Below are 13673 nucleotides of genomic sequence, written 5' to 3'. Positions count from 1 at the left end.
ACGGGTTGGAGCAGCTGGTAGTGGTATTGCCTTGCAACAGGAAGATTATGGGTTCCAATCCCACCCTAATTTTTCTGGATAAAGTTTGTGTGTGGGTTCTCTCCAGGTACATCTTATTTTTTATGAAGTACAATTTAATTACTTTGTCTTCCCAACATACATAAAAAGTAAGTGCAGACTTCATTATGTGAACATTTCACAAGAAAGAATTCATTGTTTAATGGGTGTTGTAATCTTTTCCAGTTTGAATGAATAACTTCTTAATTCTTAAAGGGACTAATATTCTGCTGTTTTGCGTTACCGATATCAGAGTCTAAAAGTGATTCCTTAAAGCTGTTTTTCAAGCAATGTGTCCTGAGCAAGAGAACCTCTCAATAGTTAATCGCTTTGGGAATAGTCAACTTTCTCATACTTCTCTGTCACACCTTGAGTTAGCTGCCAGCTCCTGCTGCAGCCAACCAGTTCATCAATCATAAATAGCCTGTTAATTCCCCCCTCAATGTGATGCTGCTCATAGTTTACAATATCCATCAAGTCCTAAGTGGCTATTGCTTAGCAACACAGTCTCATTGTGCTCTTCATCCAGTCTCAACTTTTATGGATGCTCGGCTAAACAAGTCTGTCTGCAAGCACACACACCCATATTCATGCCACTTTTGACTATGATTAGAGTAATGACTGTAATTAATCAGGGGCTCTGTGTGTGTGTGTGTGTGTGTGGGCGTGTGTGTGTGTGTCTGCCAGGAGGTGGAGGGACGGAAGTGGTTGTTTTAGAGTGCTTTTTAGTGCCCCGCTCACTCTTTTTTAATCCTAGTGGGGAACTAGAGGAGAAGACGCTCTAACAATGTGAAGCTTGCTCACATCTTCCTCTGTCCTAATAATAATGGTGCAGCTGTCCCCAAGCACCTCGGAGCTGCCGACATGTCCCCACTCCATTAGTCCATTAGGGATGGGAAGAGGAAATAAAGGCAATCTAAAGAAAGAGAGTAGATGAGGAAGGATGCACTGTGGCGAGTCTACAGAAAGTATTTGGAAAGATCTAGATGTTGTCTTGATGTGAGCCTGAAAGAAAAGAAACACCGGAGGAAAATGGAAACATATCTAAGAGGCTTTCTAATTCATAAGTTCAGAACATTGCAGCTGAGGACTTATTATCATCTTTTGCACTTGCTTCACCTTCAGGTACATTCACTTAACTTCAGATCCTGTTGTGGCATGTTTCTACAGCCAAATCCCAAGAGCTGCAGATGTTTTATCATTAGTGAGTTTTTTAAAAAGGTTGTTTGTGTTTTTGTATATGTCCTTGAGCAGCACTCAGGGAATATTGAGCTGATTTGGAGCACAGGCGCTGACAGCAAGCTTGACAGACTGAATGCAATGATACGTGCCGGCTTTAATGCAGCACAGTTCTTGGCAGGTAGAGAGGGGATGTCAGTCATGATGGGAGCCGTGACCAGCATACAGATCAGTCACAGTACTCTCACTAATGCACTTAAAGGAGATTTCTTTGTTGTTGTTTTTTTTCCCACTCTGTCCTAACACTGACTTTGAGCTTTCTTTCTGTCTTGCATAATCTGGTTCTTTCCATTAATGAAATTCACTGCCATCTCAAACTTTGGCTTCCTTCCTGTTGTGACAATGCATCTTTTTAACAACTTTGTAAACAGAAAATGTTCAGGATCTGAGTTGTTATTCAAGCAAGTTAAAACTATATAAATCCAAAATAGCATTTCTGAACTTAATATTAAACAGAGTGTACTTGTTGAAAACATTCAGTTATAATTTAAAGAAATTTGAAATGCAACCTAATGGCTGGTTGTGTCCCGCCAAGCATTTCAGAAAACTGGCTGTAGTCTTTCAATCTGATTCACTCTTTCTTGCTGAATTGTTTTGGCTGAGCCATATTTGAAGCTTGTTTTTTTTTTTAGCATTAAAGACCTGTTCAAGGTCAGCCTACAGTATTTCAATCAGTTTTTACATCCAGACTTTGACTACGCCTGTATAAAGCCAGACAATTTGGATGTGGACCAAATGGATGTGGTGTGCTTTAATGATCGTCATTTTGCATAACTTAAATCATAAGGTCACAAATTGATGTGGTCAGGATGAGAGAAGCACTGATACTTTCCAGACATCGTTAGAGACTTTCTGTCAAAAAACTCCCCAAAGTAGCTCAGTCAAAAGGTCATCTCGGGTTGTGTTTGGAATAATTCTCATTTTGAAGCGTTCAAGAACGTCTTATTCGCAGCTTTCCGGATGATGAGTGCAAGTTTTACAACTTGCTGAATTCATTTTTAAGCTCCACATTCCCAAAACATCAGTAATCAACTTGTCATGCCAAAGAAGTTCAGTTTTGGTCTAATCTGGCTTTTAGGTTGGTCACTATCATCACTCAGCATATTGGAAGCAGAATGCTTTGTAGCACCAGCTTAGTAATGCCATTCTTCTGGATCATGTGTTGCTCTCGTTTATCTTCAACTGTCTCCTTGAAGCAGTCGCGCTGCTTTTTTCTAGATAGTCCTGTAAGTCAGCTGAAGGTTTTTGTAGGTTTTTGTTTGTATCCCAAACATTTTCCTGTTCTATCTGACTGGTTTCTCCAGATTCCCACAATTTGAAGATTATTGATTTGCATTTTAAATTGGTTGTATGTCTTCCTGTGTCTTTTTTCCAGTTTTACTTTAAATTTAAACTTTATTCTCCCACAGACAATTACTTTAATTTTGAGGGGGGTTTTTTTATTTTACTTTTGCCTACATGAAAAAGTTCCAAATTAATGTTGAAACACATTATTATAAACTAACTTTTAAGACTTTTAAGCTCAGTCGAGTTCATGTCTTTACAGAAACATAACCCTAGTCTGTGTTATCCCTCCCAAATCTGAATGTAAATTTGAGATTATTGTCATGTCAGATCACCTAAAAATGTCCAAGATTCAAACATCTGACCGGCATTACAGCTCCCAAATGAAATAAAATGGGAAAGGATGTGTGCGAAGAACCACCAACACTTATTTATGTCATAGACTAGTTAACTAAACAAGTTTTAGATAACCATAACCTCAGAGGGTCAGACTAAGAAAGAATCTATGGCAGCAAAATTTATATTTTTGAAATTTAATCAAAGCTAAAAGTTGCTGTGAGAATTTTATTTCCCACTAGGGGGTCTTTTGTGGGCTCTACTGTCCCTTATATGACAGTAGGCATGCCGCAAATATCACCGGGTCCGGGAATTGAACCTGCGACGGCCGCATCGAGGACTCAAGACCTCCAAATGCGGGTCGCGCTATCCCCTACGCCACCACAGCACACCCCAACTGTGAGAATTTTTTTTTTAATGGTTTACATTCTTTGGATTAAAGAATGTAAATGGAAGGCTTTCAAGTCTAATACTTACTGTTAAGCATGGTGGTGGTAGCATTATACAGTGGTTCTGTTTTGCTGAAAAAAGAACTAAGCTTAAGATTGATCATTTAAAAACCTAAAGCTGACATGGCATCCCTGCTGATGACATGTTTTGTCTGAATTGTAGGGTGACACGCTAATAAATGTGTTAACTTCCAGATATCAACATGGCAGGAGAACCAAAACCATACAGACCGAAGATGCTCTCCAAGAGACCTCTCTCATCCATTTACAGGTGTGTGATGGGTTTATATTATTTCAGTGTTTCATTTAAAATTTTTTGTTGTCAACTCGGATCATCTTCTCATTGTCTGCAGTCAAAGAGAAGGAAATGGGGAACTCTATGTTGGTGCTTTTTAATGTTCTCTTTGCGTATGTTACACGTCTTCCCTTTTCTTTACAAGCAAAAAACCAAACACAAAAATACAAGTCACCTTTTGTTATAGCTTTTTAGTAATGATTTTTTTTGTTTTGTTTTTATTGTAGAAATGTTGAATGAAGGCACAAGTTTGTTGACTTATCTTAATCTATCTTAATTAATGCAGAAGATACGGGGAACTTTTTGGACTTTTTGTTGTTTCTGTGAAAACACAGAACATTGTGGATAATAATTTACTGCAGGATGGAGGTGAAACTTTTGAGGGTGGGGTTTGGATTGTGAAATGTTCCTGTTATTATTAAAAGATGCTTTCATATTTTGTAAATCGTGCCTGTTTGAATGCAAAATCAAGCAGATAGAACAATAAAAAAACATTAGTCTAGAAAAAGCCCAAAGAAATAATGCAGAGAAATAAAATGTTTTTGTTTCTGTACTCCACCACATTAACACCTCAAAGCAACATAATGCTAATTGTATCTGCAAAGTTATATATTTTATTACTATGCAAAATAGCATAATTAATTTATTTTATGCTATTTTACAACAAAGCACTTATTAGTATTTAAATTGCAGTCTAAATAAAAACCAGTATAGTTCAATCACCTTCTCAAGATGAGAAAAAGCAAATTGTCAGACAAGAATGTTTGCAAATTTCTGATGTCAGCTGTAATAATTTTTTTTTTTCACAATTTGTCACATAACAGCTAAAAGCTTTTTCTTTACTTTATTGCAGTTTGTATGTGATCAATGTGGAATGTGAAATGGAAAGAAACAGATGCAGGATTTTCAAATGCAGCTATGGAAATAAAAAGTTGAAAACTGTGGCGTATATTAGTAGCCAAAAAAATGAATAAGCAAAGTAGAAATTCAGACAGTATGACAGTTGGGCTTTGAAGGCTTCATATGTATGTTAGACAACATTAGTGAACAAACAGCATCATGAATACTAAGCAACACAGCAGTCAGTTCAGGGATCCAGTGCAAACTAGCCCAAAATGGCAAACTGAACATATATTTTCAGATACATCTGGATTTTTTGATGTAAACAATTCAAATTGTCACATAAGTATTCACAGCAATGGCTTAGTTCTTATTTGAGGTACTTTCGGCAGCAATCACAGCCTCAAACGTTTCTTGGTATGGTATGTTTCTTGGGTGGCAGACCTGTTTTGGGGTATTTTCTACAATTTGTCTGTGTATATTTTCTCAACTTCAGTCAGGTTGGATGGACAGCCTCAGCACACTGATGTCTGATTTAAGTCCAAGCTCTGTCTGCACCCCTAAAAGACATTTACAGGATACTCCAGAAGCCTTCTGCTGATATTTTGAATGTTTGCCTCAGGTCATTTCTGTGTTGAAATATGGTCTTCGCCGGAGGTCCAGAGCACTGTAAAGCAGGTTATCTCTCTCTATATATATGGCTGCTGTCATCTTGCCTTGTATGCAGACTGGTTTATCAGTTTCTGGTATAAAAAACCATCTCAGAATGATGCTGCCACCACCATGCTTCACAGTAGAAATGGTGTTAGTCGCATGGTGACTTTTGTTTGTGTTTCTCCTAGAATGATGTTTGGAGTACAGTCTAAAACTTTGTTTCTCACAATCTGACAATCTCTCGGCTGTATTTCAGTTAAATTCATGCAGACCACCGTGTTTATCTGGTCACATTCTTGATCATTCCACAAGTTAGAACTGGAGCTGTGTCTTTGTGACCATTAGATTCTTTGTCACCTCAGTGACCGATAGTCTTCCTCACTGAATTCTCAAAAAAAAAAAAAAAAAAAAGTTTTTCAAATATTATTAATGCTCCTGACATCTATATTAATCCTAATCACAAAAGAACTGGTCTACATAAATAAAGTAACATATGCTTTTAAAACCCTTTTGAGTGACAGTACACCTCATGTATACTCAAATCAAGAGTCTTCTCTTATAAAAACTTTAATAAGATGATGGTATTTTCCCAAAATGTCAGCCTCTTACTTTAAAAACACCACTGAATACATTATTCAGCCTAAATGCCAATGTTCCAGATTTTACCTCCGTTTTTGTTTTTTTTCCCTTGTTCCTAATGTATGCACAGAACACAATGAAAATAACGCTTGTTTTATTTTTGTCCACAGTGGCTATGAGTTTGACTATGACTACTACAGAGATGATTTCTACAGCAGGTATGCAAAAAGCTTCAACCTATCACTTCTTTGTCAGCAAGTGTCTCTCTTGTGATATTTTTGCCCTTTAGTGAATAAATCCTTCCTGCCAATTTTCCATTTTTTGTTCAGAATAGCCCTCATTTCCATCTGAGTAGTAAATGCATTATCATAGCCTTAATGAATGTCATATTGAGGAGGGTTTTTTTCCCCTTCTCCATTGGGCTTGCTAATGATGCTTTTATCCGTAGAATGTCAGATAGTCCCCTGGCTGGTCATTTGCGCCAGCGAGGCAGAGACCGTTCCTTACTTTTGACATTTTAAGCAGCTTGTTTACTTCTTCCCTGGTTTCTTATTTATAGGAGAGTTGAAATCTGCAGTTTTCTGTGAAATTTAAGGGAAATTTTGCTTGTTTTAACAAGTTGAGGTGGATTGTGGCAGTTTTAAAGTCTACCTTTATACTTTGAGTCTTTTTTTCGTCTCACTCTAAGTGAATGGGGCAATAAACAGCATTTTTTGTTTATAGTCCACCATGAGTTACTTTCCTCCATGTAAGACATCTTTTCTTTTTTTACATTTTAGAATTGTTTAAACATTTCTGTTTCCCAGCTTGATGGTTTCTTGTGCCTTCAGACTCTTCGAGTACCACGGCCGCGTGGTGCCCCCGACCCGAGCCGTCATCCCCATTAAACGTTCTCGGCTAGTTGTTCCATCCAATCGCAGAGCCAAATCCTCCTTTCCGGTCAGAGCCTGTTCTTCCTCCTCTTCCTCCTCCACTTCATCCTCCCGAGCAATCAACATTGGCTCGTCCATCACTGGTCCTAAACGTATGTTTACTTTTTCTCCCCCTTTTTCATTCCACTAATTAATTTTTTCTGCTTTGCTTGGAGAGAGTTAATTATTATGGATTGCTACAACTTTGGTGTTGTTTGTGTTGTTTTCCTTAAAAGAATGTACTCGCCAAAGTAAAAGCTGTGACCAGGGAACAAAGGCTTTGCAAATGAAAAAAAGTAAGTAAATTTGAGTAAAATATTAAAGTGACAAAATTACCTATATTTATAGCAGCATTTGACCATTTTCAAAAATTCTTTCCTATTTATTTTGATCTATTTTCCATGAAATAACTTTTTTCTACATGGTGCTATAAAGATAAAAATATATATATTATTGAATCATAATGTGATTAAAATATTCCTAGAATTGTGTCTGAAACCTAAATATGGGACAGAAAGTTCCATTGATTGGTGTTTCTCTCACATCAATATAGCTTTATTCCTTTACCAGGTTCAAAAATTTTACAGATGTTTTTTTTATTCCACAATAAGGTTGTTCAAAATGCTTTTTATTCCAGGTAAGCTGTTAATCTGCAATAAAGAAATCAAATATTCAAAAACAGTCACACTTCAAATCAAATCGTTTCATATAATGTTTGTTGATTTCCGCTTTCAGTTTTACTTAAAACCTTCCAGAATGAACCTATCAGCGACAATCCAGTCAAATTAGCAGTACCGTAATTCCGCCACACTTTGCACTATCTGAAAAATTTCAACCGTTTCTGAAAGGTGAGATGTTGGGCTTTCCAACAAATATTCTGTAATTACAGTAATTTCATTCTCAACGTAGCAGGGAGTGAAATTAATCTGAGGGGCACTCCTTTAATAAACGGTAAATTGTAAAAATTACTGCTAGAAATTAAAAGTTCCATTTGTTATGGATAAAAGGGCAAATATATTTTCTTATAGCACTTTGAAAGGACTGCGTACAATTAAAATAAGCAAGAATACCCAGGTAGAGATTTGAAACTTAGGTCTTAAGGGGTTTTAAAAGGTCTTTGATGTGCATTTGGTGAAGTTAATGTCTCACATTAACTATGCTTTATAACTTTATGTATGTGTGCTCACAGTGAAGACAGACCAGCTCCTAACCATCAAGAAGGAGCTGTCGCAGATCAAGACAAAGATCGACTCACTGCTGGGAAGGCTGGAAAAGATTGAGAGGCAACATCGCTCCGAGAACGGTGAGAAACAACAGAGAGGGAGGGCAGAACCTGTCTGATGTAGGAGCGCCTGTCAGTATATTAACTGGAAGAGACAAAAAGTGTTTGCATAATTTAAAGTATTGAACAAAGACACACAAACAAAGAGGCAAACTAATTTGGAAATGTTGCTTCTATAAAACTGAAAAAAAAAAAACAAAAAAAAAACTGTTTTGTTCTGGCATCGGCCTCTCACTGTCTGCGTTGTCTTTTGCCAGAGATGCAGAGGAAACAGGAGGAGGTGTGTGATCGTCTCCATGGTGATGCCGAAGACAACTCCGGAGGAGAGGAGGTGGAGGGAACAGCTGAGGTAGAGGCAGGAGAGATGACGGACGGAGGCGAGGATGACTTTGAAGATGAAGGAACCAGCGACATGGTGAGGAGCCGATGCAGGTAGTCTCTCTCTGCGAGGAGTGAGTGGGTTGTTCACTTTCTCAAATGAAAGCAATGTACCGTCTTTGACTATGAACAGAAATGGTAGTCTGAGTTGAATTTGTGCCCAGTCACTCATATTAAACCTGTACCAAGTGGTACAAAGACCGGTGATGAAAAATTGTAACTAAAACAGAACCGTTTTATGCTTCTGTGTGATATGATACATTTCTTTGTACAATTTAGAATATATATCCTAATAGAGACAATTTCTGAAAACACAAAAAGGAAGTGATTTCAATGCTTTTTTGATATTAATAGCACCTTAAACTTATGCAAGATAAAAACTGTTTGATTGGAGGCACAACCTGAAGCCATCTAGTTGTATAAATTTTAAGCAGTGGTTTCTTTACCAGTTATTTTTTTATGGTAATATTTACCAATAAAACAACTCCTCACATAGTTTGGCAAAGCACATATTTGTGAATTTTGACTTGGTCATGTTAAATACTCCATGTCTTCAGAAAGTTTTTGAAATTCTTGATAACCTTGTAAAAACATTACGTCAAATTGAGATGTAATAGATGTTGGTAGAGTGGGGATGCCTGTCTGCCTCCTAAATAAAAATACAAAAATTGTTTCATAAGGGAGTCTCTCATTCAATTTTCAGAATTAAGTTTACATCTACAGCCTGATCATATAAAACAGTAAAATTGCATTTATACCTCATACTTTTTTTTCTTAAATTACAAAACCAGCTGAATAAAATACATAAGAATATCTATATCTATAGATTATTGCACTGATGCCTCAATTGCTTGTATTGCAGATAGAGAACCACATATCGGACATTGACAACTGAATAAGGTCAGTATTTACGTCATTTTTATCAATATAACTCTCTTACTTATTTCTTTTGAAAAGTACCTGTAGGTGTCTAGAGATAATGAAAGTCACAGAAACAGTTCAAGATTTTAAATGTTTAAATCTATCTTAAAGGAGACAGAGAATTTGAATTAAACAGCTTGAGACTTTACTCAGTGTTCTTCTAAATGACACTGTGTTTTATTCATCTGGGTGAAAATGTAAGGCCCATTTTTCTGCAGCTACCACTGATGGCTGCCTGGGAATAAGGACGGATATGAACCCTCTAACATCCGCACTTTTCATCAAATGACATTTAAATTTCCCCTGATTTACTTTATGGGTACAAATGGCCATAAGAGTCAATCTAGCGCTTGCCTGACATTTTATTCCTGTTGTACTCAAGTGCCCGAGAACAGAAATCTTTTATCTTGGGATTTTCTTTCGACAAAATAGATTTATACGCTCAGATCAGTTTAGCTTTTTTAGTTGAGAGTTTTGATCTTGATTTCTGGATTTACAAATGTATGTGAAATATAATGTAATGGGTGATTTAAAAAAAAATGAGGCCTCTTTTAATCCTTTAAAACCTTCTAAACTTGTGAAATCTTCTTTCTAGTGGCCCCAGTTATCTCTTTGCATGTTACCATGAAATTCATTCTCACTTCAGCAGTCACACAAGCTAAATGTTTAAAAGTTTTAAAATGGAAAAACTCCCACAAATTACAGAGTAAAAGTATTCTCGTTATGTGCACCTGATGGGATATATCTTTGTGTAATTATAGTCACTTTAAAGTGTGAATAAATGTGGGAGTGTCCAAATTTAACTTCTTCCCAGAAACTGCTTTTTAAAATGTTTTACAAATCATTCTGAAAGATATTTTCTTATGTTTTCCTTCTATTAAGTTATTAGTTAAATATCAATGTATTTTCAATATTCATAGGCAGGTAGGGAGATATATGTAGACAGTCTTTTGGCCCTTTGTACTTTGCATATTTTCTTGTATTCATACTAATTGGAGGATCCCTGAGCTGGAGCTGCCTGTTAAAGGTCATTCAGCAGCAGCTAATTACATTTCAGACGAGTCTTTATCTGGAAGAATGATCAGGGGCGTTCTTTATTGGTAAAAATCTTGAATAGTAAAATGTTTGAGACAAGACAGTCTCACAAGGTAGCCACCATTTACACATGACTAAAATAATACATTTCAAAGCACCTTCTTAATTTTCTTTTCTTTCTCCATCCACAAAGACGTTGCGACACTGGATACCAGCAAAATCCTCTCGATCAGGGAGGTGTGTTTAAAGTGAAAGGAAACAACGTGGGAAGTGACTGACAGCAGAGGAAGATGTTTTCAGACGTGTTGCAGCTTGTTTGCCTCATCCAAACATCACACTCCTGATGTGTGCTTTATCTAAATGCAGGATATAAATATTCTCCAGAATACTGCAAGATGCAAAGAGCATTGAATATTCTCAACTCAGTACGGTTGCTTTTCTAAAAAAAAATGCAGACAAACGCAGTATATTGTGTGCTTATCATCTATTGTTCTGTATTGTGCATATAAAATACAGTTATGTGAATGGAAGAACATGAAATGGTCTCTTTTTGTTGTATTTTGCTGTATGTTCATGTTTCTGTGACTCAGCCACACTGCAGGGAGAGAGATGAATATGAATGTAAGTTAAACTTGTATTTTTTGGCACCTGATGACAATGTGATTTGTTTTCATTGTACATTTGGGTGAAATCTACTCATGATTTATACTGTGTTTCACACTGTATTGGATGCATACCATGTTTCTCATTTGCTGTTCACAACAAGGAGCTTTTTAAAATTTATTTATATTCTTTTCATAGTGATCTGAAGATGACTAATTGTTTTCAGCATGTTCAAGGTGTGACTATTACAGATAATTTGTACTCATTGCATTTGTTGTACAGTCCTGGATGATAACAATTTTTGAAATAAATCTGCCTCCCATCCTTGAAAATGTGTTGTGGCTTATTTTCACAGTGTTAGGGAAACATATCCAGATTGTGGAGTTTCTCTTGTGCTTGAAGCAACTGCGTTGGTATTATTCTCTGAAAACAGCAAAATACAGAAGAAACAGACTCAAACTGGGATCACTGCTTGTGTTATGACAGAGCTACTGCGCACTTTGTGACAGTTATATTTAGGATACATTTTGGAGTTTTTTATTTTAAAATATTTCACAGATCATAAGCTTAAAAAACAATAATTTTTGCTAAACGTTGCACCATTTACAGCATCTTCCACACTTATTTTCACCATTAGCACAGATAGTATCAAAAGCGTTAAAATAAAATAAGGTTTTATAAAATAATGTGGCATTGAAATTGTTGGAGTAATTAATCTGTTTAGTGAAAAAAACTACCTTTTTCTGTTTTTCTTCACTAAATTCGAGACACATTCCATAAGAAAATGCAACCCAGCAATCTCAAAGAATGTACAATGTTACTGTGGTGTAGTGTATTGAAACACAAAAGCACATCCTCTTTTAAAATAGCTTAAATAGAAGACAAACATTGATCTCCAACAGTCTAGGCAATGACTCCCATAGATGTGGTCAGGATCACACATTGGGTCTTTAATCAACCAGTGTAGGCTTTTTGTATTTTCAGAAATGAAAATAAATAGCAAATAAATATCATGGTACAGAAATATTTACAAATATCTACAAACAACAGATAGAGAAACAGTACTTACAATTATATTAAACAATGTTGGTTGTTCACAGTGTTTGAGTGGTGGCAGTACGCTTAATAGTATGCAGGATATTGTATACTATTACATACTGTCTTGCTAGACTTTTCCACTGTTATTTTTGGGTCAAAAGCAAACAAATTTTTGAGAAAGGACCCGGAACACAAACCTTTAGATTTAGCAGGAAAAGTCTTTCTGGACAGAAAATAAGAAAACCAATCCACTGCTGTATCAGATATATCCACCTAATAGCTTAATGTTAAGTTAGTAAATGACAATAAAGTTACAAAATCTAAACTGTAATCACCATGATTGAGTCTGCAAATGATACTGCTGTCCAGATCAGAAATAAGTCATGAAAACTGAAAAGAAAACATAACTGACAATTGTCCAATACATTGAATGTATTAGTTGCATCAGGTAACAATAATCGAGGATTGCTGAGTCAACAAACTGAAAGGATGTCGGTGGAAATGTTAAATCTAAAAATCACAGTGCTGAGAGTACAACTACAGCCATGATACAAATATAAAATAAGGCGAGTTATTTGCTAGATACAATTTTACAGTGTTGGAATTTTACAAGCATACATGAATGCCATTTATGATAAGATGGGTGTTATTTTATTAATCAATCTCTTATTCTCTCAAGAGCAAAAAAGTTGATTAATGCATAGTCAAATGAATGTGTGTCAAATTCAGATTTGATGAGAAAAATTTAAAGCCATAGTAAAATATTGCCTACATAATGTTGTAAATCAGTTATGTTACAAATATACAAACAAAAGGTTTAAAGGTTTATAGATTTATACCTAATACATATAAATTGGATATAAATTTGATCTTATTTATGAGGCATTTGCAGAGGTGTCCCTAAATCCCAGTTTTACTGCAGGATTTATTGTAACCATTTTCCAACAAACTACAGGGATGTTTAGAATGTTTAGAAAGACACATTGCTGTGCTAAAGGAACAACTTTTCTACTAAGGATGACTAACAGTACTCATTCACATTAGACCTGTTACCTAATTGGAATTGAGAGTATCACTTTATTTTTAACACAGGGGCCTTATGAATCGTAGCCGTTGAAAAATATGGTGGCCTGGCAGCAACAGATGGCATTTCTAATTCAGTCACTTCATTAGCACCACATCATCATTTTCACAGGTCAAGGTGGGCCACTGGCTGGTTTGCAAGTTTAATTGGTTCTATCACAGCTGGCCAGGAGCCAGTGAGTACAGTGATCAGTCATGCAGCTCCTATAATATGGAAGATGTTCAGGTGCGATGCACCGTATCTCTCACTGGGCTACGAAGCTGCTGGAGGAATTATGAGCATAATAGGGGTCAGGATCTTTATGATTCAGCTGTGATTACCTGACGGTCATACAAAGAAAGCAAAGCATACTCCAAGCTTTGTCTAATAGCTCTCAACTTTCAGTGCTATGAATTTTATCAGAGGAAAATAAAGCAGAAACAATGCATCTATGTTTAATCTATCAAAGCTCTGCAAATCATTTCAAATTTCTCCTGCATTGTATAGTTTTTTCATGCTCTTGTTTTTGTTTTATTTAGTTAAAGTAGATTTGTTTTATTCTGTCATGCTCAATGTTCAATTCAGTGCTTTTGTTACACATTTGTTACATCTGCAAAACAATTTAGTCACACATCATCCTGACAGCAAGGAAAAGAGATTACATTACATTATATGTGAGCTTCTCTCTTTTTTTTGTCCTTTTCACTCT

The 13673-nt window shown here is 36.1% G+C and overlaps 1 protein-coding gene across 5 annotated transcripts in view; it reads left to right on the top strand.

Moving 5' to 3' along the window:
- Positions 1–11195, top strand: part of LOC122841394 (RNA-binding Raly-like protein) — a 57348-nt gene extending 46153 nt beyond the window's left edge. For 4 of the 5 annotated variants that reach the window (XM_044134669.1, XM_044134667.1, XM_044134670.1 and 1 more), the window contains 8 exons: positions 3561–3636; positions 5904–5951; positions 6564–6757; positions 6881–6940; positions 7834–7947; positions 8184–8341; positions 9167–9204; positions 10454–11195. In XM_044134669.1, the coding sequence (XP_043990604.1) occupies positions 3561–3636; positions 5904–5951; positions 6564–6757; positions 6881–6940; positions 7834–7947; positions 8184–8341; positions 9167–9199 (683 nt within the window). In that variant the 3' untranslated portion in view covers positions 9200–9204; positions 10454–11195. The remainder of the gene's footprint in view (positions 1–3560; positions 3637–5903; positions 5952–6563; positions 6758–6880; positions 6941–7833; positions 7948–8183; positions 8342–9166; positions 9205–10453) is intronic. The other variant, XM_044134671.1, reaches the window with a different exon arrangement.
- Positions 11196–13673: the final 2478 nt, after the last annotated feature.

This window comes from Gambusia affinis, linkage group LG12 (genome assembly GCF_019740435.1).
Source record: "Gambusia affinis linkage group LG12, SWU_Gaff_1.0, whole genome shotgun sequence".
NCBI classification, from domain to species: domain Eukaryota; kingdom Metazoa; phylum Chordata; class Actinopteri; order Cyprinodontiformes; family Poeciliidae; genus Gambusia; species Gambusia affinis.
The sequence above is the reverse complement of the archived record's forward strand: the minus strand, read 5'-3'. Positions and strand labels throughout refer to the sequence as shown.